General features: G+C 37.5%; 1 protein-coding gene across 1 annotated transcript in view; it reads right to left on the reverse strand.

Annotated features, from left to right (window-relative positions):
* Positions 1-27,345, reverse strand: part of nbas (NBAS subunit of NRZ tethering complex) — a 212,561-nt gene that overhangs the window by 137,959 nt on the left and 47,257 nt on the right. Inside the window, exons 19-26 of the mRNA XM_087812214.1 lie at positions 22,981-23,059; positions 22,027-22,131; positions 21,815-21,951; positions 15,112-15,198; positions 13,673-13,826; positions 6,998-7,183; positions 3,603-3,776; positions 3,398-3,531 (exon numbers count right to left, since the gene is read on the reverse strand). Coding sequence (XP_087668340.1) covers positions 3,398-3,531; positions 3,603-3,776; positions 6,998-7,183; positions 13,673-13,826; positions 15,112-15,198; positions 21,815-21,951; positions 22,027-22,131; positions 22,981-23,059 — 1,056 coding nt within the window. The remainder of the gene's footprint in view (positions 1-3,397; positions 3,532-3,602; positions 3,777-6,997; positions 7,184-13,672; positions 13,827-15,111; positions 15,199-21,814; positions 21,952-22,026; positions 22,132-22,980; positions 23,060-27,345) is intronic.

Here is a 27,345-nt window from a genome sequence, read left to right on the forward strand (position 1 = left end):
GGCACGAAAAACAAATGTCTTTATGGCATCCCTTGTGTTCTCTTTGGGTCAACGTAAACAACCTCCACCACTGCATATGTATTTCTGGAAGCCATGGAGGTTGTCGACCTTGTACAGAGATAGCACAAAGGATACCACAAACACATTTGTTTTCGGGTTACCTTGACCCTGAGATAACAAGGGTTAACAGGCATTAAATTAGTGGATAAGCAGTAAGCAGTAGTAACAGGGACAATTCTGTAATTCTGTTAAGGTTGAAAAATGTACCTTTTATTTTTATAAATTATCTTTTCCTCCAAGAATATACCCATGTGGCCTTTTGTTAGGTTAAGTGAAGGTGAAAACAGTTCTGGGTCAGTGTATTTGTAGCAGCCAGTTAGTAGACTGGTTCTCTCATCGCCCCTGACCCAAATCTCAGGGTCAGAGGGAAAAATAAAACTGCTAGAGATTAGTCGGAGATATAAATTAATGATGATTTTATCCATTTATCCGTCCATCAGAGGTTCATCAACCATCTGAACATTATAAATCCCTCAGTGATTGTAACATCCTTACAAAAACACTGTCCCTTTGAACTAATCAGAGAAAAAAAAAGAATGGAGGCAATCTTGAATAAAGTACACGTGGTTTGATAAGTAAAGGTCAGAAATAAGCTGGCAGAAGTTGGGATTCTGAAATATTGAACCCGTGTGACATTCAAGTCTCAATCAGGCTTCATCACTTATTAATCAAAGTGGAGCAGGAAAGTAGTTCCTGGTGGTTCCTCCCCGCGCTGACCCGACAGTGAAGAGGACCAGAGGCAGCCACGGGCGGTAATGAGGAATTGATTTGACCCGTAAGAATACGTTACATCAAAGTAGTCGAGAAAGATGTTTTTTTTCTGGACTGGAGTCTCATCATAAATAAGATAAGAAGTTAAGATTGGCATCTTGTTACATGATAAAAGCTTTGACGTTATCTTAATATAATCAGTATTATTTTGGCTATCCATTTTATTTTTAATCCAAATCAAGGCAGCCTCATCCTGACATGTACTTAAGGTTGTTCAATCACATTCGACTTGGACAGACTATAGGCATCAGCTGAAAGACCCTTAACCACATACCATACAGTTCCTGTAGAGGAAATGCACTGTGAGGGCTTTATCGCTCCTGACAACCGGAAAGAAGGCCCAGCTATTTTATTGAATAGACAAATTTGAGTCCCTGTTATTTGTGGGTATGCTGTGGTGCTGAATGGACATCGTGCCCTGCTTGTTTAACTGTCAGTCAGCTGCTTGTTTAACTGTCAGTCAGCCGTCACTGGGGATAGAGAGCAGGTGGAGAGGTGTCCATGCTGAGTGTCAGGCAGACTTCCACTCAGAATGCTGGATTGCTACGTAGAACAACAACGAGTTACATACAAACCGTTTCTTGTATTCTGATTTTTTGAGAAGTTTGCAACAAGGATCAAGACTTTAGACTTCTGTTAGAAAGTTTCTTTACAGGATGATAACTAAAATAATCGGTTGGGTGTCTTAGATTTGTTTGATCTTAAGGAGGTAAGAAGGCTCTCAAGAATGGTTCGGCTGAGAAGGAGCGCTTTCAGAACTGCCATTTAGGAGAACCTTAAGATCACGCCAAAGACGCTTCATAAGCTTTAGCAACATCTTTAAATAAAGAAGCAGGTGTAGCTTCTCTGACAATGACATCAGTAGGTAAGTAATTTGTATTTATATACACTTTTCCAGACCAGGGTCACAAAGCGCTTAAACAATGAAAACAATATTCAATAAAGTATATACTTTAAAGATCAAGATAAAACTGATAACAAAACAGGAGCTCCAGAAAATCAAGGAAAAGCCTGAACAAATAAAAACATCTTAAGATGTTTCTTGAAGGAGTGAGTAGACTCTATCAAGCGCAAAGAGAGAGGAAGATCGTTCCAAAGCTTAGGAGCAACAGCTTGGAAGGATTTCTCTCCTCTGGTCCTGAACCGTGTGCGTGGAACCATAAGTAGATTCTGATCCACAGACCTCAGAGCCCGAGCTGGGGTGTAAGGCTGGATCAGATCACTGATGTAAGGAGGAGCCTGACCATGAATAGCTCTGAAAGTTAGAACCAGAATTTTAAAGTTGATCCTGAAAGAAACTGGAAGCCAGTGAAGAGTTTTAAGGATCGGAGAAATGTGAGTTCTTCAACTTGAGTTCAGTTTCCTTCACATCTTTAGAGTTGTTGATGTTTGTTACATGTAGTCATTAGAAATCTCATACCTTATATGTTTTATTGGAACTATTAAGTTATAGAGTTAAGCGTTTCCTCCAATAATGGCTTCACCACTCCTCCAGCTAGCTGTAATCACGTCCCGATTTGTTTATACAACAAGTCCTTTGGAGGTGGAGACTTCTGGAATTGATGTCGCGCAGTGACAAACATTGATGCTTGACCAATCACAGCAGAGTGTGTGTGGTTATGGTAAACAAGATTTCATCTCGAGTAAAACTAAGAGTCTTCAGTGGGCGTGGCTTAAACACATTTTCTAATGTAAATATTCAAGTTAAAAGAGAGAGTTTTGTACAAACAGACACATACTGATACAATTTTGTCCAACATCTATTTAAAAGACACTTAAATCTACACATTATTTGCCCACTAACCAATATGGGAAATTGTTATTATTTGTTTACTAGAACAAACAGCTAGCTAACATTGGCTTCCTTTAGGAATAAAACTGACATTGAAGGAAAGATTGTATATAAAATATATAAAATGTCCTCACGAGCTAAAGTTAGATTAGATTAGATCAATTTTATATCAATCCCTCTTGAGATCTCCAAGTTATATTTTGGCCTCCTGTGTGATTAGGTTTTAAACGATTGCCTTACATAGTTTCTAGATCACAACAGAGGGACAATTAAACAGTTTATGGTTCAATAAAGTTGTGGAAAATGTCTTATTTGGAAAAAAAAAAAAACCTCAGCGCACCATGTTGCTGTGTGTGGATATGAAAGCTATTTGTTTCAGTATGAATAGGGGGCTTCCCATGTCAGTGTTTTATATAACCCATCGCTCTTTCTTGAGAAGTGCTACATTCCACACAGTCTCAAGAGGATCTTTGGGGACCAGGACACAGGCATTTGAAAACAAAATGAGGTTAAAGCAGGAAATAAATACAGGGCAGAAGGCTACGGGGGAATCAATGGCTCCTTCGGGCCAGCAATAAAAGGGAAAAAAAGAAGATGCTGGTCCAGGAAGAGAGAGGAAGCAGTTGAAACGGAGTAGAGAAGGGAGCACCTGATAGGTTAGTGAAGTCACTTTAGGTGTTTCATGCGTTTTGGAGCCAGTTAATGAAGGAAAGTGATATTTAAAGGTCACACTCTGAGGTTCCACTGTGTGTCCAATCGTAGACGTGAACTGACCCGAATCCCCTCTGTGGCAGACACTCTAGGACGTCGTAGCAGAGGCTCAGCTGGTCTTCACGCTCACAGCCGTAGATGCAGTCCAGAGCCACAGACATGAGATGGTCCGGGTCCGTGATGATCTTCTGCTGACACTGCATTCAACACATTTTAAGACTTTCAAGAAATTAACCAACCATGTGTAGTCTTGGGAAGAGGTGCTTACGTCTGGCTTGGAGTGCTGGAAGATGATGAGAGGAAGAGTGAGGTCCTGCTGCGCCAGGCTAGCCAGGTACTCCTGCAGTAAGGCTTTAGAAGTGCCCTCTTCTTGTCTCTCGCAGCGGTGCAGGAAAGGCACCATCCACTGGAAGGCGTCTTTTACGTAACGCTCGTTACTAGACTGATAAACACAAGAACGACATCACAACATAAGGACAAATATTTGGAGGGGCCCATTCTACCTGACAAGGGACTTACTAAGAACCTAATAACAGTACCATTAAAGCTTTAGTATTTAAAATTGCATCCCTTTGTAACATTTTCAAAAAATGTGCTATCATGCGTCACAATTTTTAAAATTGTATGTACTTTGAATTATGTGTATTTTAAAATTGACTGTCAAAAATCCATTTTTTGAAGAATGTTTTATTGTTTATATTTTAAAAAGCTAAATATGTAATGGGACAATTCTGACTGTATGAAAGATATATAAGAAATAACATGTTATTTTACCACAGTTTCTAAGCTAAATCTCAGTAGTTGCCATCTTGAAAATGCTATTTTCAGGTTTAACAAAATTCTGATCAACAGGCAGGCAGGAATATTTTTTTGGGGAAAAGATACGACCATTTAATTTAGGCTACAGCAGGATAAATCAGCCTACGATGATACCAAAAAATACTATTTTCAAGTCGATTAATAATGGAAAATAACACACACTGTTAAGTGTGTGCCAATAGTGAAAGAGGCTGTATAATTTTATTTTCTTAACACTGTATACGTTTTTTTGTTTTTTTTTACTTACAGTCCTTTTGCCGCCAGCCTTAAGTGGACACATGATGAACTGCAGCATTGATGAAAAACAGACTATGCCCATTAAAAAAATAAAATCCTTCCCTCTTATAGGTTTATTTTATATATAGATATCTGTTTCAATTTATACCCAATACCAATTTATTTTTTCATTACCTAAAGCTTAAAGTATTTGTGTATAGTACAAGTTTAAAAAAAATGTAGTTATATATATATATATTTTTTTTTTTATATTAAATTCTGTTGTTTTTTTTTTATAAAAAAAAGATTATATATTTAATTCACAAGCAGATAAGGAGTTTAGTGTTGAAGAAGCAAGAAGCTACACTTCTTTACATGCTAACATTCTTCAAGCTAAAAAGTCCAAAACCTTACAAAAACTTAAATTCAGATCATGGATCCAAAGCATCTGCTGTGTGAGCTCCAGCTCTTTTTTTGTATTTATTTTCCAGCTGATTTGGTATTTTTTTGTGACTGCATTTTCAGGAACATTTAGCTTGTGAATAAACCTGAACAGCTGATACAAATCTGACACCAAGTCTGACATCTCTGACTAAGGATATACAAAAAAATAATTTTAAAAAATCCCTGCAGGAGAAAACTCATTCTAAATACATCTCGGTGGTGAACACAAACTCACCCACGCAGAGCTTAGATGTTGTGAGTCTGATAAATAACAACATCAGACAAAAAGATTTAATCTTGGCGATCTCAGTAAACACAGACACAAATAATACACAGCGACTGTGCCCAAAGGGAGTAGCAGTCAAAACAGCATGTATTAGTGCGGTTAGCAATGTTGACTGGCTGGCTGCCTGCGTGGACCGGCTTACTGGCAGCACTCGTCATCGGCTGGAGCTCGCGCTGATTAGCTCCAGCGAACGAGGACAGCCTGTATCATGTTCTCCTCGGGGACTTAAAAAAATGACTTTACATGAAGCAGACACGCTTTAAAAGCTCCCAAGCTACAGCTCAAGAGTTTTTTAGCGTGACTCAAAGTACATTTGCCGTCTCATCTTGAGAACAGCAACGTCTGTCTTGTTTCATTTAACATTCCGAGAACAATTTAAGAGTCGCGAGAAAACTAAGGACGAGAGAAACTTCAAACTGGTTTATGTGACACGATACTTTTCTCGAATTTAAGTTTTTTTGCTAAGTTATCTTACAGGCAACAGTCTTTGTTCCAAGTCTACGAATAAGAGGAAGAAAATAGTGACTGGGAGATTAAGATAGCAGCATCGTCAACACCAGCTAGAAATGGCTGCACTTTGTTTTTGTGTCCATTATTACATAATGCATTTATCATACAATGCATAGAATATTTCATACAAATATTATGCATTTTATTTTGATTCACTCCAAGTCAAAACATTTATTTTTCGGCTAAGTTACTATATTATTTGTTTAAGTTTGTTTTAATAATTTTCTTCTATTCATCTATTAACCTAACAGGCGGATGCCCCTTTATCTACCCCTCCATCCGTCTATCTAGTTATCTACCCCTCCACCTCCACGTCCGTCTGTCCCTCTATCTACCCCTCCAACCATCCATTTATCCACCTAACCACCCGTCTGCCCCTCCATCTACCCCTCCAAACAATCAATTTATCCACCTAACCACCCGTCTGCCCCTCCATCTAGCCCTCCAACCATCTATTTATCCACCTAACCACCCGTCTGCCCCTCCATCTACCCCTCCAAACAATCAATTTATCCACCTAACTACCCGTCTGCCCCTCCATCTAGCCCTACAACCATCCATTTATCCACGTAACCACCCGTCTGTCCCTCCATCTACCCCTCCAACCATCCATTTATCCACGTAACCACCCGTCTGTCCCTCCATCTAGCCCTCCAACCATCCATTTATCCACGTAACCACCCGTCTGTCCCTCCATCTACCCCTCCAACCATCCATTTATCCACCTAACCACCCGTCTGCCCCTCTATCTACCCCTCCAACCATCCATCTATCCACCTAACAGGCGGATGCCCCTTTATCTACCCCTCCAACCGTCTATCTAGTCATCTACCCCTCCAACCATCCATCTATCCACCTACCTGTCCACCTGTCCCTCGGTCTACCCCACCAACCATCCATCTATCAGGCGGGTGCCCCTCCATCTACCCGTCCAACCGTCTATCTATTCATTTACCCCTCCAACCATCCATTTATCCACCTAACAGGCGGATGCCCCCTTTATCTACCCCTCCCACTATCTATCTAGTCATCTACCCCTCCAACCATCCATTTATCCACCTACCTGTCCACCTGTCCCTCTGTCTACCCCTCCAACCATCCATCTACTTACCCGCCTGTCTGCCCCTCTTTCTACCCCTCCAACAGTCTATCTATTCATCTACAAGTCACTCTGTCCATCCGTCTACTCATTCATCTTAATGTCACTCTAACCATCCCTTCTTCCATCTATCTGTCCATTCATCCATCCATTTATATTCCATCCGCTCAATTTATTTTGCGAAGCACTTAGTATTGAAAATGTATTCATATAAAAGTGCTACTAGAATAGATACATTATACATTGATTTGATTTGACTGATTTAATTTGTTGATATGAAGCCACTTACATTCTTCATTAGCAGGCGGAGTTTATCGATGTTCCTGAGCTGCTGCAAATCTTTCAGGGTCAGACTTAATTCACATGACGCCTCGTATACTAGTGTTTCCATGGTGACCAAGTCATCACACAGCAGCTCCAATCCTGGGATCTCCCGCTCTTTCCCGAGTCGCACCAGAGACAGGGCACAGTCCACCTGCAACATGAAGATTGTTTTGTCATTAGATTAACCATCATCATACATTGGGTTTGAAAAATACTCATCTTTTTCATTTCATTGTAAAATCAAAAACATATGGAACAAAGCCAATTATGTTTTATTACCCGAACACCAGATATTAAAGGGAAACTAATTGAGTGTCTCTTAAATTGTTCTTGGATCCAAAATGTTTACATTAGAAAATGTGCTTAAGCCCCACCTAATGAAGATGCTTTGAGATAAAATCTCATTTACTATATCCACATCCACTATACAGAAATAACAGAAAATCTAGTGTACCACTTTTTGTTTTATATTTAAATAATAAACACACTACGTCATACATGCTCGGCCCTCTGATATACTTTGTTATTGATTTACCGAACTCTAATAGGGAGTTTGTTAAAGGAACCAAATATATTCATAGAACTGCATAGAAGATAAAATTCCTTCATTGAGATGCTGAAGAAAAACGTCCTGAGCCTGGTGGGGTAGCTCAGAGCTTATGCCCTTTTCTAACTAGTTTTTGTTGGGTCTGGATCAGTGAGAGAAGAAAAGGTCTCTCGAGGTGTACCTCGATGGAGACCCTGAAGTGGAATTTTCTTTTTCTGCCGTCGTCGCAAAACATGGTGTCACAGCAGGGGTAAAAATAATCCAGAGCCATATTCTGTAATCAGCACTTGTTTAAATACATTTAATAAATGATGAGCAACATCAAACATATGAGTGTAACCACTGCCAAATCCACAACAGGCCAAAAAAAACATTCAAATAAAAGCATTAAACATCCACTTACGTCTGAAGAGTAATGCCAAAAATGAGGCTAATGCCTCACATGGATGTTTTTTAAAAAGAAAAACTGGAAAAGTTTCTGAAACATCCACTGTCACTTTATCCTTTTCTAAAAACGCAGCAATACAAAACAATTATATGAAAAAGCAAACCACTCTGCCAATTTCCTCATGCCTGCACATTCTTAGGTACGCATTTTCTTCTTTGACCAGAACAGAACATTCAGTTTTCGAAGTTTTGACAGTAAAAACAAACTCAGTTTGAATAAAGAAGTGCCAGGGTATGGTTTTCTTGTCCCAGTTTTAGTAACAGATGGTGGGAGCCTTTTTTGAGTACACATTAGGCTGACTCCTCTTTCTCTGCGCTCATTGTGATCCCAAACAAAACTTCATTTACATGACAAAAAATGGCTGCTTGGTTGCCATTTTCTGTCAAGTAGACCAACGTGTCACCTACTTTGTTATATATAGTTGGGGAAACCCAACAACAGCTTGTTAGGTAAATATTTGAAAGGATTTAGAAGAATTCTGTACACTTTCAGTGTTGAAAAGTTGACAGAAAAGCAGAGGATGCCTGTGAGTTATACAAAGAGACCTGTGCAAAGTGATGAGCCAACAATCTGTTAAGACGGTAGGATTTGCTACAGGTTGGAACATTTTTTTTTCAAATTTAACAGCATGTGTTTAAATAGAGTGATTGTTAGAATTATTCCAGAAGTATTTTAAAGTTTTAGCAAAAGCAATCTTTTAGCACTCTAGGTCGAGCCAGAATTTATTTTATATTTTACCAAACTGTCTTCTAACAGGTAGTATCCAGTTCTAATCAAATTTATTTTCCTAGATTTCCAGGATATCAACATGAACATTAATCTACTTTTGACTCAGCAGTCTGTAGGGACACATACTATGACTTTGGTGTCTAAATTTGGCCCCCAGGTGTTTCAAGTCTATGTCTGAGAATCCAGCTTATAGTCAAGATGTTTGAAAAATGAGCACTTTACTGGTTTTTAGTCTTGAAAATATGTTATATTACTTCATTCCAAAAGGAAAATTCAGGCCAGACGAATCCCCTTGTTCATATCTTTTTCATCTTGATTTCAGTCAAAACGGTTAGAATTATAACTTTTTTAATGATGACTCAAATTGCCAAATGTACTGCAGACAAACAGCCTGCATGGGACGGATACTTAAAAGCAACGCTCTGATGATGAAAGTGCGATTTAAAAAACAACTTGCCCACCAGGAAAAAACACAAAATAGATGTTGATGTCTGATGAAATTAGATAATACAATGCAGCTGCTGACTGAACGTTGTCTAATTAAGCAAACTGCTGTGGACAATATAAGAAACGATGAGTTTCTGATGCAATACTGTCCCAAAGCTCTGCAAGCAATCTCACTGTTGTGTCTGTTGTCATCACTGAGGCCTTGTTGTGATTCAGCTTGTGATGATAAACATCACAGCAGGAGAAAAAAAGGAGCAAAAATAACAATTTACTACGACCACGACTTGTATCCCATCGTTAGTCTTTAGACAACAGAAACCAAATGACTTGCACTTCCAGTGAGGCTCATCAATTAAATTTCATGGAGAGGACCAACGGATCAATATGTGACCACCTATACGCCGGCCGGCTGCCAGCCAATCAATGCCCAGCCACCTGTGGACGCTCCTCAATCAATCGCCGGAGCTGCCAGGCTCTGAAGTGATGATTGCTTTCCCTGCTTCTTCCAGAGAATAAATGCCCTCTGGGGTGTCAGGGAGGGTTAAAATCACATGATCTTGAACACACTCGATGCGGAAGACATGATTACATGTCTTAAAAGTGCACTGAAACACACACATGCACTTTCAAACAGGAGCGATAACGACCCAAATCAACCTGTCAAAGCTTCTGCAATTAGATAGTGAAATCTATTGATCGGGGTGAGTAAAGATCCCCCCGCCTTCCGTTCACCTCCCATTACTCCCCTTTTCCCTGCTCTCCAGAGATATACTCACGGCTAACAAGAGCCGTATCGCATGTTCAAATCTCACACCTTTTAATCACCACCTCCATTACTTGATAGTTTCTTCACTTTCGCACAACGGAAAGTGTTTCTTACGGTCTGTTACTTCCAGTTAAAGCTGATTTCCGATGCATATTCCAACTATAAATCCAACATCCTATCTTGAACGTCAGAGACAAACATCAGGACCAGTTGTCTTCTGTCGAGTGAGGATGCTAATACAACTAAAAAAAAAGTTGAAGTGTGAAGTTGACACTTTCATGACAGTAACAAGTGATAATTGGATCGAATACAAATCATATGTTAGAAGAAAGAAATATTTTTCCTCCTTAAGTTAAGGGAGGATGTTTTTTTCTAAACCTTGTGACCAAGTTATGTGTTGACGCAGTGCTTTTACAGCAGCGCACATTAACACAAATCTTATGCAATATTAAAATAAGTTATTCATTTTTTAATAATAGATACTCATGATAAGAATCTGAGAGCAAGGAGAAGCTTTTATGTTCACTGCCTCACTTGCAAGGGATTTCTCCCAGAATTTGGTTGCCAACAGTCAGATTAAATACAGGTTAATTAACGATTATAAATGTGGTTTTATTATACGAGTGTTGGCACCAAAGTCGCTTGGATTTACCCTCGTCGCCTCTAACTGATTTAAAAAAATACAGAAAATAATGAAAGAAGATTGAGTTGGATAAAGTACAGAATTAGACCAGAAAAAAAAATGATAGATAAAGCGTTAAAAATGGCACTATTTGATTCTCCCCCATTTTCTTTTCTTCCATTTTTAATAATTTAGTTTCCTGTTAACATTATACCCGTTCAAATGACCTCAACAGAAAATTATCTTTAAGTCTTCCTCCCCAAGATGTTTGGAAGTTATTACATTATAAAGTTCCCCCCCGTCTGAAATCAGAACGAACAAGAGGTTACAAGAGTGTAGTGGAGTCCATTATGACGTAATAATGGCTTCGCTCCTCCTCCAGCCAGCTGTAATCACTTTGTTTATACAACAGGTCCCTTGAGGTTGAAGACTTCCTGGATCGATGACACGCGGTGACAAACATTTATGCTTTACCAATCACAGCAGAGTGGGTCTAGTTTTGATGAAACAAGATTTCATCTTCAGAAAAATGGAACGTTTTCAGTGAGCGGGGCTTGAACACATTTTCTGATGTAAATTAAAGAAATTAAAAGAGAGTTTTGTACAAACAGAAACATACCGATGAGTACAAGAGAAGTCCAACATCTATTTAAGACACAATGACTTAGTTAATTTACTTACCGTACATAAACACATTAGTCGCCCATTAATGAAAACAAAATCATAGAAACAAAAAACTATATATAATCTTAAATTTAAATCAAGACAGAATTCATGACTATGGAAATAGATTTCCTGTAAACCAATTGCCTATGAAACCCAAGTGTAATTATTATATAATTATACATGTTATGTTTTTGTCAAAAGTTATGCCTTACTTAACATTGAAAGTGTGCTTTTGAGATAAAACAAAAAGTTTACTTTGTTGGAATGATCTCGTCTTTCTCAGCCTTCAGTCTTTGTTGGCGACCGCCGTTGAGAAATGTTTCACACCTTGAATTAACTTGCTTTAGTATCGCAATATATTGTACGTCTCATCATTTCAAGATGATAAAAACAAATTGCAATTTTTATAACACCATGGTACCTTTTAAAATCATGTTATTTTTCTACCTCAGCCTCAGGTCTTCTGTTGCTCAGCAATAAGTGATGTTTTTCCATCTTTAAAAAATAAAAATAAAACATTCCTCCAAGCAAAAACAAATATTTAAGGGAAAGATGGGAACATAATTAAGAGAATGTGGAAAAAAAACATGGTGGCTTGAATTAGGGTTTGACCATTTATTTTAATATTGGTAATTTCAGCGACCTGCTTTTGATGACAGTAAAATATAAGTAAAATAACAAAAGTTAGGTGCATTGAATAACTATATCACAGAATAGGGCTTGTTTCTCTGCAAAAAGATTGTCCATTTCGCTAGTTTACAAGCACTTTTAAAAAAATAAATCTGACCTAAAATGATTCAAGAGTCTCAGGCTAATGTTACTCGAGAGAAAATCAAATCTTTTTTCCCCAATGAAAATACAGACGGTTACGTTTACATAAATTCTATGATTTGTTTTTTCTTTCTGTATCGAAAGCCTCCGACCTTTGCGTTGGATGATTCAATCTTTAAAGTGTGTATGTGAGGGGGTAAAAGTCTGGAGACTAAAGGGTTCGCCGTGGTCCCAGTAGGTCCATGAAGTAGTGTAAGATAAAGCAAAGGAAGACGTGGTCTCATTAAAACAGTAACAAGGAAAGTTTTTCGTAATTCTTAAAGGCTAACGAAGACCCATTTTGTGAATGATGAAAGGCATGATTCCCCAGTTGTCTTGAAAAAGAAGGCTTCAAAAAACCTCGTCTTCTGGTCAATGCCTGGACTGGGTGAGTGAGGATAAATGTGTGCCAAAGCTTTCTTAGTCTTTCCACAAAAGTGTAAGAGACATATCAACCTTGATCCTTTCGGAAAGAGGGGCAGAAGACAGAGGTGTGAGAGAGAACTAGCGCCAGAAAAAGGACTCCATATTACCCTTCTTACCATCTCCTATCAAGTCCTATAATGCTGAGGGAACCAATGGGGAGCACATTATAGAGGCTCGTGTTACTCCTCATTAGAAGTCCATATGGCAAATATGATTACGACTCATGTGACTGCGACTGATGATGATCAAAGTAACCTTGACTGACAGAAGAAGGCAATATCCCCTCTGTAGCACAATGTCAAACAAGAACATCCCTCTGCTTAATTATTTAAAAGATATATTAGGCAGCGAGAGTAGATTTTTACATAAAGTTAATGGTTTACCAAAGTTTTGGATTAGAAAGTGTAGAATCCCCCATCAAGGAATTTCACATTAAACAGCCCATGTCAGATTCTCATTGTAATTTGTCTTTAAATTATGTATATTTTAAAATGGAATTCAAGCAATATAAAACATATATTTTTATTCCAATAAATTATCCTAAAAATGGTTGACACTGTGTCAACAATTGACAACAGCAATCCCTAAAGGTCCACGGTCATCCAGCAGAAAAGGTCCTCAGAAATGGTGGCAAAAAAAAATAATCTGGAAAGCCTTGATTCTCTGAATAATTTTTATAAAATATAATCCAAGAGGACTTCTGCCTTTTCCAATAGATGACAAGGGTGTCCACATCTGTAGGCCAACAGCAACACACAATAGTGTCGGACCGTGGAACACCAGTAATGGCATTATCCAACAAGCATGACTCAAATGTATTATTTTAAATGACTAGATTCAGATTGCTTTAGACCCAGGCCAAAACTGTTCTTAAGAAGTTGGATTATATTGTCAAGAATAACTTTTTAGTGCTTAAAGTCAGGCTGTCGAGACATCGACCTTTATAGGTTGACTCAGCTATAATCAGTTATTCTGCATGTGTGCTCATAGGTCACCGAAGCTATCACAGAGCCAAAAGAATAATCATTCACGCATTAAACAGCGGGAAAATTGGAAAATAAGCAGTTATAAAGAAAAGATTAATCTGCAATTTGAACTGCTATTTAGAAGCAGGTATCATAACAGAGATCAGGTCAACCAATTAGTCGTATAACGTTTGTAAATTCAACGTTTTTTTACCTGTCTGGAGCAAAAGTCCATGTCCTGAGCTCGGCTCTGGTACCAGTCGGTCAGCAGACTGATGGGAGGCTCAGGTGTGCGGAACCTTAAGAGTTCAGGAGAATCTTCGTACAAGAAGCTGTCGTCGTCGAACATATTCTGGTCCAACGTTGCTCTGAGAAACAAATTAGGGAATCAATTTCATGCCAACCACAGAAATGACTAAACATGCCAATTAATTTAATTTCAGATCCCAGATCCCTCAAGTTGTGCACGAAAAGGAGAGAAAAAACAATGAAGATTTCAACAAGCAACTCCCTTATTTCCTGCACAGAGTACACAACTCAGTTGGATAAAATGTTTGTTCATTAAATTAAACCATTGTTGATGATGCCAAGTATTAAGTATGAACTATAGTGCCTCCTCTTTTTAATGATACAAACCCTGCAGACTTGTATAAGAGGAAAATACAACCACAAGTTAAATAAGGAAACTTTTATTGGTGGTTTTAGAGATGTTGATTTATCTTGTTGGGCAGTTTTACATGTAAAAACATAGTATGAGGTTGACAAACATATTTTGATACCATAGATTTGGCCGTAGTATCTGTTATGTAACCGGTTTGATACAAACCACGTTTTTGAAGTCCATCTATGGTAAGCGATAGCAAAAAAAGCCAATCAAGTTCTTTATTACGCACATTTAGGAAAACGAATAAAAAAGCCTATAAATGTTGGATATAAATACAGAGTTTGCTGATAGTTAAATAAGTGTTTAAGATCAAAGCCGTAAATATATATATTATTTTAATGATGGAAAGGTCCTGGAGGCTGGGTCTGTACGTGACTTCCGCTCTTCAGAAATGAGTGTAAGAGAATAAGAAAAAGCATGAAAAGATGGACAAAGAAGAGGTAGAAATATGCATCTAAAAAAGTAATAATAATAGCAGCGGATCTTATACTCGAGTCGGGAACAGCATAACTGCGGCACTCACTGAACCAATTCCCACTCCCCGATTCCATGTCAAGTACGTGCCTATTGATATGATTCAGCAGGGAAAGGCCATAAAAGAGAGTGAGTGAATGTGCTAAATAAAAGTGTAAATGAAGCCGCTCTCTCCACAGAAGCAGGCAGCGGGGATCATTTGGCAGCGCGGCCAGATTTGGTATTAGTTTGTTGGGGCTCTGTTTAACATTTGGATAATAGACTGACTGTTTTTGTTTCCCCAGAACCGAGCCAGCAGAAGCATCTGGCTTATATGGTGTTTGAATTTGATTGAATCCAGTTAAAACTCTGTGAAGGTCTTTTGTGTCACATGCTGTTTTATTGCCAAACTTATCCGCCAAACTGAAATGTTTAGCTTTCCTCCGACAAGATGAAGCGTCGTCAATTTATGTTTTAGGGTTTGTTACGTAGCTTCTGGTGTCGATAGACGACATGGGAAGAGTCTTGATTCTTACCTGCAGTCGTCGGCCTCACACCAGTCCATCTCTCTGTGCCTCTGCTCGTCCCAAAGAATCAGCATCAGCTCACTTTTATCATCCAGACTGAGGGAAATGAGCGAATGATTAGAGGGAGAAGGTCAGCCTCAGGGAACACACACAAATTATGATGGCAACAGGAGCCCCGAGTGGTGCTCACAACACCGACCCATAATGGCGTCTGATAAATCAGCGGAGTCATTTACCGTCTCAGATCCAACGCGGTGATAAAGCACAAAAAAAAGTTTTTCAGCAATAAAAAGAAAAGCACAAGATTGAACACATCAGAGTGTAGAAGGAAACAAAGTGACAAAGTACGACAATAAATACGACAAGTATCAGAGTTGGGTTTTTTGTTGTAAACACCGCGGACATTGATTTACGAAGTGCCGTGTGTACGCCGCGCTCCCGTTTTTTTTGTTTGTCTCCTTGAGGGTGGCGGGCTGGATAAATAGTGAGTGATGAGGAAACTAGTGTAAAGAACAAGTTCGGGAGAAATTGTGCGTCAGTGCTGACAAGACCGATACACACCACAACAGCAACACAGGAGGACATATAGACAAAAGGTTTATTTCTTGGATCTGAAATCTATTTGGGAATGGGTCGTTACTCCCTGTTGCATATTTTCTTTAAAACAAAACATTTTTTCAATGAATCTAAATAATAAGACTTTAATAGGTGGTTCAATCGATGTTGGCTCTTTAGGACACCTATGTCAAACTCATGTCTCACGAGTCTCCCAATTTGAGTAAATTCAGATGAACGTTCAGGTCGATATGATGACCTATGAAGGAGCTAGTGTTTGAGATAAGCTAAAAAAAAAGAGATCACTGATGTCAGCGATTATTTAAAGAAACGTACAAAAAAAAACATATACAGATAGTTATGCTAGATCTATCATCCTAAAATGAAAACATGGGAATGATACTCATATTAACTCTTAAAGACGGGCTGGTTACAGATGGTAAGGATTGAATCAGTTTGGCCCCTGACTTGTGTTAACCCTTGTGTTATCTCTGGGTCAAGGTGACCCGGAGGCCTGCAACCAAATGTGTTTGTTACCTTGACTCAACACAAGGGTTAAGGAAAAAATAAATGAGTTTTTGAGGACACTTTTGATCACACCTGACACATTTTAAAATAAATCTTCCGATCACAAACCATCTGATCCTTTTCCAAGATGCTTTCTGTTGTTTCACCTCCTGGTCTGAATATGCCTATTGATTTACTGTTGTGCGGGTTCTAAATTGGCTGTTGTGCGGGTATCTACTTCTAAATAGTAAGAACAATGCACCTCAAAGATATTTTCGTTGACAACGATAAATTTATATAATTTAACGTGATTTCAACCCTCGGTGAAATCTGTCCAGGATACTTTGACTGCACTCCCGATCTGGGAATGTTTATGTGTGGTACAAAATGCTTTCAAAGTTTTATTTCATTTTTATTATTCCTTATTTCCCAAAGGAGATCTCCAGAAGGAATGATACAGTTTATCTGAAGCAATGAGGATATTTGAAAAAACCCAAAGGCAACTGCATGGTGTGATGTCATCAATAGGCAAATAACTGGACACATTCCCTTTTACCAGGTCATCACTTTTTGGGGGTATATTGCCAGAATTTAAACTTTAAAATATATCTTTAAAAAAGCCTTATAAAAGAGAAACAAGTTTTTCCAATCGTATTTGTCTATAAAAACTAATGCAGATCAAATCAATAATACAGAGATTTTTATTTTTTAATTATTTATTTTAATATTTATATTTTCATTTGAAAAAAAATTAACATCTAACGTCTCTATTAAAAAAAAAAAAAAATCAGGATTAAAACACTCTGCAGGAGGATCATTTTCTCGACAATTGAAAGTGTCTTCAAGGGATACTGTAAAGCCCCATTTTAACTCAATTATCAAGTATTCATTTAGAATCTATTACTGAGACCACTCAAATAGATAAGAGAACTCATCATATTACTGGACGTGAGCCACACAAAGACACACTTACACTCTCTGCTCAAACAATCTAATCTCCTAAATCCTTTTTTATCCGTTACTACCTGACCTGCTTAAATACATCTCACATCCACCAGATTTTTGAATAAGCCTTTAAAAAAATGTTTGCAAAAAAGATGAGAAAAGATGAATGGAATGATGACCTTGATTTTGCATAATTAAGTTTTAAAGATGTTTAATGGCTACTAAGTACCTGAGAGCAAACGCAAACACAATTCATAAATATTAATTTTAAACAAAAATGTACAGTACAATATGAAGATCACCTCCACATACTCAGATATTTTACCAGCACTTATTTAAGACCCTTTGCGTGTGACTTGGCACTGAATTTATTCTACTGTCTTTAATTAAGCACCTGAGTACTACTTCTGCTTTTTGTCACACTTGGCACTTTTAATGAGACCTGGCATCAAACTGGCACCAAGAAACACCCAATTAGGTGAACAACCACAGCAGTCTGTGGACAAGCAGCACCAATCTTAACATTAAACTCGTTTTAAACGGACCGCTATTTAATCTGCTGATACCATCCGGGTTTGCTCTGGGGGGAAACATGCATTGCATTAAAGTTAATAGGGGAAATTGTAAGTGTGGATTTAAGTGTCGGTCTGTGTGTCTCAAAATGACGAAAAGAATCTCTGTCTAAAAGGTGTTCTGGACTTTATAAACATTTATTTTAAGACATTTAAAAAATAAAAATTGTGGACGGAAATGTGGTCAAAGGAACCCGCTATTAAAATTAAAAAATGTCCAATTTTGATGGAATGTAAAACACTTTTATCACCTACTAATTAAGGGGAATATCCAGATTTTTAGCTCATTTTGATAATAATAAGGAGGCAGAAGACCCCCATGATAATTAAAAAATGTCCAATTTTTAGGTTAACCATATTTATCACCTTCTAGGTAAGGGAAGTATCCAGAATTTAATATAATTTAGTTCATTACTATACACCTATATCTATATATACTGTACCTATATATATTACCTACTAAGTAAGGGATATTTTCATAATGTAAGGGAGGCAGAAGACCCCCATAAATTCAAAGTCCAACTTAAATGCATACCATATTTAACAAACAATACATAAGGACCATTTTCATAACACAATAATCTAACCTTAACTACCAGCTTTCCTACACTACCTCTCTTTTCAGAGCTTTTTGTGAGTTTCTTTTTTATATTTTTATATATATCAACCTTTGTCAGTTAAAATGTTTGTCATTTATATTCAAGTATTTTTTTTTTTTTATGTCAGCTCCTTTTGTATTATAGTGTCACAGTTACACACTATTATTGTTTTATCCTTGTTTTAACTGCATATTGTAAAATCTACTAGAAAAAAACAAAAACAATTTTATTCCTTGATTTTCCCATTTTGGGATGAATAAAGTAAAATTGTGTGAAGTCAAATCATCTTGCCTAATCTTGGAGTAACACTGTATAATTCCTGGCTGGCCTGTGGACAGAAATCTCAGTAGTGATGCTGTAAAACTCAAGGAGACAGCGGCGCTACAAATCATCTGCAGCTTTGCTGCAATTAAAATGCGAGCGCACACATGCTGCAGCAGTCTCTAAAACGACGGTAAATTGTGACCAATCATAAAATATATTCCGAAGAGCCCGAGTAGCAAATGTGATTTATGCCATCACCAAAAGGGCAGGGGAAGGTTCATCTGTTACTGCCATAGTCCAAAGACTAAAACAAAGACGAATGCTGCAGACGGAGAGCTAAGCACCTTTTGGCTCTAAATATTTTTTGGGGCGTCCCACACTTTATCCTTAAACCACCCAGGGGAAGGTATGCAGGCAAGTTGCCAAAAGATAGCATTTACTAATGGATTAAAATAGATTCTACGTTTAGTCATTGAATTAAATCATTGAAGAGCTACTTCAAAACAGGGGTGGGCAGTTGCATTCTCTCAGGGGCCACATTATATCCTATCATTGTTGTGAGAGGTCAAAGTATGACTGGAAAATCACATTGTTGCTATTATCTAATGCAAAACATAAACAGAAAAACAAAATGAAAGGAATAAATAAAGGTTTATAATTCATTTGTATTTTATTTATCTTAAATTATTTGGAGGACCAAGAAAAAAAGATTAAAACATTAAAAAGTCATGTAATAAAGCACTCGAACTGTATTAGGATCCAAAGCTCTATGAGTAATAAAGATAAATACAAAATTAAATTGCAGTCAGAAACATTTCTACAGGATCGGTCTGATTACTTTTACACTGATCTCATTAGGGGTCTTATAAATAAAGTTGAAAGGGCCACACTTTGCCCAGGTCTAAACTAGATCATGATAGAATAGAGTTAGCTTCTTACTTTAAAAATATTTAAGTAAGTAATTTTTATTTGTATAGCGCTTTTCCAGACCAGGGTCACAAAGCGCTTAAACAATCAAAACAATATTCAATAAAGTATATACTTTAAAGATCAAGATAACACTGATAACACAACAGGAGTTCCAGAAAATCAAGGAAAAGCCTGAACAAATAGAAACGTCTTAAGATGTTTCTATTTGTTCAGTATTTGTCAGTAGACTCCATCAAGCGCAAAAATTTAACACCTGATGAAGATCCCTTTTACCACAAGGGATAACTCAAACACATTTGTTTTTAGGCCTCCGGGTCAACTTGACCCATGGATAACACAGGAGTTAACTTTGTGGTGTTTTTTATTTTTCCTCGCAGATGAATGATTGAATTATAAGCCTATTTTTTTAATACATGATTAATATGTCTCTTGAAATGCAGTCATTAATTTCTTAACTGCTGATCTCATAATTTCCAGGTGTTTAACAGGCAACTTGTTGAAAAACAAAACGCCCACGCTTGCAGCCCATGAGTGAAGAGCTCTTTCCTAATCCTTGTGAGTGAGTTTTGTACTCTCTTGGTAGCGTTTCCTCACTGTGGGGGAGCCAAGAGACAGAGGGAGTGTGAGGAGCTCAGATATCGATAATGGGAGAAATTAATTATTCCACGCCCACATCTCTAATCAACTTCAGCCCATGGAGATCAGAAACGCACAGCAGGTAGAAAATTGAGAAACCCAGGGTTCCCCTCCTTATTTATTCTTTCTCCAAGCTTTAAAGCCTCAAATATGAGTTCCATTAATAACCCTTTTTAATATTACAGGAGATAATTTATCCATGTTTTTGTGTGAAAAGTAACTCAGAACAGATGGTGTAAGCCCTGCAGGAGTGTGCACAGTTGGAGCAGCAGTTGATGCTCATGAGCTGGGGAAAATAGAAAAGTGCCCCACAGCAGCACCGCCATGATAGATGCACACTGCAGAGGCGCAGCCGCATGACCTCCATACCAACCCAGTCAGGGAAAATATAAACGGGGCAACAGCAGAATAAGGGTGGGTGTGGAGGGGGTGGTTTAATATAGTGTATGTTCACAGTCTGTGTCCAAAAGGTCTGTGGCCAGGATGTATTTTTACCAGGAAAAATAAAATTGTGTCTGGTCTCGCGCTCTTCTCTAAGGGCTCTGCTTTAAGTGAACTAAGAAGGAGTAGTAACTTATTTCCACCACCAAACAAGCTTTGACTTGAATTTTCTTATTTCTAATTTTCTTATATTTGCAGCAAAATATGAAACAAAATATCCTGTAAGCACATACAAGAATGACCAGATCTTAGATCTTAGTATGTATTTGATATACAATATATTGATTACGAATAAAAAATGTTCACAAAAATAGTTGTATAAGAAAAGAGGAAAAACTGGCTGAAGATCAACGTTAAATAATGTTCATGATTATATGTGAGCAATAAAGATACCAGAGTGTAAGTGTTTATAAAATAGGAGAGGTGTTTACGCATGTCAACAATGAAAAGTAAAACTGATAATGAAAGTAAACTGTTTGATTGTTGAAGGAGAACAAACACAAAGATAATTAAGACACATTAAGCCTCAGTGAATGAAAAGGCGATGTCAGAAGCCTTTTATGTAAATACACATTTTGTTTAGGCAACGACATGGACTTCCAATAGTTTTTGGTCCCTTATGTGATAGAGTTGGACACCTGTGCTCTAAATCTATAGACTTTTAAGGGTTCACAGCCTCCAGGGGGCGCTATGCGGGAAGTGCAGAAGCAAGAAACGGAGACGAAAATAACAGGAAAAAAACGCCAAACAATTAATATGATGCAGCTTTTAAGTTAAAGGTGATCGAACAAGCTGTTGAAAAAAGGAAATATCGATCCTGCATGTAACGTTCAAAATGATTTAATGGTTTGATGTTGGTGACGGCAGCGTAAATAAAAGACTAGATTCAAAAATAAAAGAAGGGAAAGTACTTACATAGGCTGGTTTTACTGCTGTGTAACAAGCAGAGCATTTGTTTAACTTAAAAAATGTTTTTTTTTCAATTTATTATAGTGGACTAAAAATAAGCTAGCTAGCAGTGTAGATGTCATGGTTGTATTTTTGAACTCTCTGTATATTTAATTTGATGAACATATAAATAAACCAAATATTTATTATGAACAAAATAATTTTTAAAAAGACCTTTACTGCTCAAGGTGATACTTTTTAGATACTCGCATGATCTTCAAACAGCTATTCGAAAAAGGAAAAAAAAATAGCAACAAAACCTTTTTTTGGGGTCAGAGAAATAAATACAAAAGCTGTGTGAATGCATTGTCTCACCAGGCCTCCGGCAGCAAGATGGTGTACTCATGTGGAGAGGTGGTTTCTGGGAAGTTGTAAAGGAGAGCGAGCCTGTGCTTGAGGAGTTCTGCACCGTGATACGTGAACAGAATGTCTAGAGCCTGCATGTTGCTCTCCTGAAAAACAATTTAAAATATTTAGGAACCATATAATTTAGGAAAATATTGAATATCTAAAATATTAATATTCACCCTGGCGTAGTTTCTTGCAGACAAAACGATATTTTGACTTCGGAATTTCTTGAAAAACTCTGCATCGTACTTCTGCTCGGCAGCGTGAGGACCTCCGAGGATCTCCTGTTGTAAAAGGGAAGTAAAAAATATAACTTTGTGTGCAAACACATTTGAGAAACAGTTAAGTCTTGCCTCGAAATTGATAATGTGAGTGAAACAAAAGTCAAACTAAGGAATATGGGAGGAAGAAAGAGGCGATGTGACTGCAAATGACAAGCAGGCAAAGTCAACAAGGTTGCTATTTAGTTTTCCGTTTTTGACTCGGAGCCATTTGAGGAACATAACCGTGTATAAGGGAGTGCACACACACACACACTGACTGTCAGGGGGGATCATTTGTTGTCCTGGCTGTTTAACATAGAAGGATTTATGCGTGTCTGTTTGTTGCAAATTCTCTGTGGCATCCACTTTGCCAGGATAAGAGTGTGTGTGTGAGGCTGATTGATAGCATTTGAATGGGCTGTATCCTGGCGCAGGCATCCCAAGTCAGGATGATAAAAACCCTAATATCATATTCATAGACACCCAGGAAAAAATGAATCAAGGCAAAAGAAATCTGCAGTTACCATGACAATGTCCGAACGAAGAGGAAGGCGACTTTGGGAGTGACTTGAATATATATCTCAGAAAAAAAATCTCATCTTTCCTCTGATGCATTGAAGTGTGACACTGTTAAATGAATCATGGGTAATTCATAAAACACACATGGTCTCAGTAAGTAATACTCAAGTGAAGACTTCTGAACACCAAATATTTTCTATCTAATGCTGAACATTTTAATAAATCCAAGAAGATCACAGAAGTAACGAAAAAAAATCCTTAATAACATATTTGGTTTTAATTGATTTACTCTGCATATTTCAGTACGGCCTGAGGGTGAGTGTAATGAGAAGGCAGGGAGGATGGCTTTACCTCATACGTTGCCAGTCGGTCCAAATAAGAGAGAAGCTTAAGTCGGCTCCGGCACAACTCCTTCTGCTCCAGGGTCAACCTGCAAATTCATTATCTTATTAAAATAAACATTTACAAATTCAAATGATGCGTCTTGTCCATAAATTGCATGATATGCGAGGATGCTGTCTTTAATACTATACTTTTTTTATTAAATTATAGCAAGAGTCATGTTTTAAAATTACTACACGAAAAGTATATTTTTATAAAATAACTTTTTGCTATTATTTATCACGTATTTGATTATCTTTATCTTTATGTTTTACTATTTGTTTACTTTTTTTGTAGCATTTTAAATAGCATTGATACAATAATAGTCAAATTGAAATGTGCACAATGAGAGAAAAGGTGATTACAGAACTTTGCTTAACATAAAGTAACAAATCCTTTAAAAGCAAAGTGGATCCTAATGGCAATTTAGAAAAAGAGCAACATGTAGTCAACATTTACTGAAATTTAAATAAAGGATTTTGCTCAACGACATACAAAGAGCAGCAATGATCACATTGTAATCTCCTTGGCAGAGGAGAATAAAAGTGATTTAACAGATTTTTTAAAGAGTAAAACGGTTAAACTAAAACAGCAACAATTTTATCATAAAGAGTTCTAAAAGAGACATGTTGTACTAAAAATGTAAAAAGGGGAAATAAGAGATGGGTTTGGAAACTACAAATATATTCGATTTGTTTCAGGACTACTCAATGGAGCACAATAGTTACAAAGATATATTAACATTAAGGAAACAGCATGTTTCATAATAAATCGCTTGTATGTCTTAGTGAAAAAAGGCACCTACTTAAGATACATTTCCAGTGTTCTTTGAGGGTTCGTTCATCATTAACCAAGAGCATACTTTTTACTTATTCATTTTCTGAATGGACAATGAAGAGTTTAACATCAGTTTTATTGATGATCGGTGCAAAGAAGTGTTAAAGCGATGGAGTGCGAAGGCGAGAAAATCTGCCCAGTCAGTACACTGTTTTGACCACAATGAATTGAAATGGCCACATTGCAAATCAAGCTCTTGCAGCAGGTCACCTGAGACTCATAAAACAATGCAGGGTCGTGGACATCACCCACACCTCTGTGCTTTCTTGACCTAATTATTCTTTAGGGCCAACAAATCAAGTTCCTATCACCACAACGACTCTCGAGTTGACGTGTTTGGCATGGCTGGTGACCGATGGCACCCCGGGACTCAAATCCATTTTCAAAGACATTTAATCACGGCGATATAAATTTGAAAGCAAACACCTGGGTACCGTACAGAATATGCCATCGGTGTCATTGACTCGCATACAAATCATTGAACCAGATGTCTAGAAATAAAAAAAACAACAGGAACAAAAGATACTTAACACACCTTGTCCAAGTCAAGTTGAAATCCAATAAACTTGGCCTGGATCAACCGCAGTGTCACCACAGGGGAGTTGACCCTTCAACAGCCACCTTAATCCCTAATCCCTCATTACAGAGCGCACTATCAGGCCTTATCAGGGTTCCTCTACACAGACTAACGGAGATTAACACTGGCTCAACACACTCTGGCACATCAAAGAGTGTCGGCTTAGCACTCATACCAGAGGTAATTATTGCCATACAGTCCCGCCGTCGAGCCAAGAGGAGAGGAGCAATAGAGCAACGAACACGAGGAGCAACGTTTAAGAAAAAAAAACATCTACCAATCAGTCACTCTTTTAAAGGATGAAGGACCTTTCCATCATCTAATCTTCTTTTTTTTTAAATATATATATACTTCAATTCTTCAACATTTTCAATTTACCCAATTTAAAAATGGGCCCCGTTGGAAATCAATATTTAATTTGGCTGCTACTTCATTTCTAACAATGAAATTAATCTTAAACTAATGAGATTATCCTCAGTTGCACTATTGGTGGATCGACTCTGATTAAACTTCGCTCTTTTCTTTTTTTTTTCATTTGATTTCATTTTGTTTCTAACCGACAGTCAGCAAATCTATGGAGATTGAGGCTTTCCTAATTTGTAATCACTAAAATACATTTAGATATATATACATAATAGATGGTTGGGTAGTTTTTTTTATTATTATTTCTCAGAAGTATGATATTGTCTTGTTTCTAGGAAACTATCCATCTTAATTATCACTTTCTATGTCCTCTATCGAATGTCGTTTAATCAACTGTATAATTAACATGATTCAATCATGTCTATTGAAATCAGCAACAACACAACATCTGCTATTGAACACACACACTATGATGTCATCTTTGAAATTGGACTCTTGAAATTTTCCAGCCAAGAGGAATTCAATTTCAGATCCAGGTTTGTTCTCCAAAACTGCTTCTGTTGAGGCTCAGCAAAACAGTCTACTGGCCAAAAAAACAGAAACATATAAAAAGGAAGAAAAAGAAAATGATTTTGCAAAAAGAGATGTGCATTAATCTGCTCTTGTATACATAGTGATCCATGCAGAATGAATGGTTGGGGGCCAGAAGAAAGTAATCTGGAAAGGAGGAAAGTAATGTTTAACAATGCATAATTAAAATGCTTTATCGTGTTATTAGGGACTAATGAATGAAAACCTCTTGCTATGAATAAGCTTTTGTTTATCCATCTTTTCACCATCACAACCCAATGTTGTTTGGATCCTCAAGATAATGGTGCTAAACAGACATTCTACCTGACATACATTGTAACCGGTGAGATGTGTAATTCAAAGTATCTGCAGAGATAATAAAACAATATTTTATCATTCTACACCAACATCTCCATGACTTGTTAGTAAAGTATTCCTGGCTAGTTCCATTTTCAGCTACTGAATATCCACTTCTGATACTTCTGATTTATAGACAACACCAAATGTTAGAACACAAACAACTGAAGATTCACCGAAATAAAAGCAGCAATACCAGACACCATTCAGTCAAAGAGGTAGTGGTGGACTTTCAGTGGTATGCAAGTAACAGAGAACAACAGGCTCAACAGAGCTTGGCCCCATTCATTTAAGACAACAGTGTTTGTCCGGATGACTCTATAACAACCTGTTACGCTCAAAAGACTAGCTTTAAGGGGAAGTCTTAACAACCCTAAACAGGAAGTGATGTTGATACACCAACTAGACACTTGAGTTTAGACTTGAATTTGGCATGCTTTCACCTAACCCGTGCCCAGATAAAGCTTGGCTGCCTCCCCATGTGCTCTTATTTCTTATACATATGAGAAAAAGATGATCTTTGAATGACCTAGGACTGACTAAATGTCAATGTGTGAGTTGCCATATTTGCATGACAAGTTTAAAGGGCAAGTATATAGCATATTTTTGTCTATACTTGGATTTGTGTAATATGTAACTGAACTAATAAATCCATGTTATCACTTACCCCTCCGTTGATGTTCAAATCAAATAAAGAACTGTAGAAATGATATATATACACAAATGAAATACATTTATATTGGATCCCAACATTAAATTGATATACGTTTAATAAACCAAAGCTCTGCTTACTATTCAAGGGCCCATTTAATAATCTTGAATTTACATTTTGGCGAGGCAAGACGAGATAACATAAAGGAATTAATATCCTGTCTGGTAACTTTTCAGCATAAAATGTTATCATCACTAGACACAAAGAAAAGAGCTCTTGTTATCACTTCTTTTGTGACGCACTATCTACAGACGCAAAGCAAATCAACAAATCCAGACTCAAATCTGATCAGGTGAATTTTCTCACAGCCGCCTTCTAATCATGCTACATTTCATTGTCTCCACGCCGGCACATACACACAGCCTGAGTAATGCCCGTCGTTCTGTACGTTAAGAGTCGGAGCGAGAGTTATGAAGGCCTGCAGCGGGTTTTAATGATGCAAACCTGGAAGAATGAGAGATGGCTTAAAATAAATCTGTCCCATCTTATAGCCTCTCAACCAACCAGCCTGAACAAGCGGATGAAAAATATGAACATCCCGGGGAGTTGTTTTTATGGGACGTATCTTACCTGGACGAATGAATGCATTTTGTGGAGAGTGAAGTACAAGGAGTAGGTATTAAACAAAGAGTGGGGCAGTGACCCATTGTCTCTTTAATGAAGCCACAAATTTACCATGTGATCGGTCAGATTATGGGAGGTAATAAGATTCTTCACGGCACAAGACCAGGTAATATCTGTCACAGAGATACCGCAGAGGATGGATAGTTTTATTATTGGCTGCAATTTTTCGGAAAGATTGAAACTCTCCTCATAATCCGTCATGGCAAGAATGGCACAAAAAGTTGTTTGTTGTGACATTGAATTGAGTTATAAATTAGTTAATTAAATCATAGCCAATTAAAATCTAATTAAAACA

This window comes from Callionymus lyra, chromosome 17 (assembly GCF_982586985.1).
Source record: "Callionymus lyra chromosome 17, fCalLyr1.hap1.1, whole genome shotgun sequence".
NCBI classification, from domain to species: domain Eukaryota; kingdom Metazoa; phylum Chordata; class Actinopteri; order Syngnathiformes; family Callionymidae; genus Callionymus; species Callionymus lyra.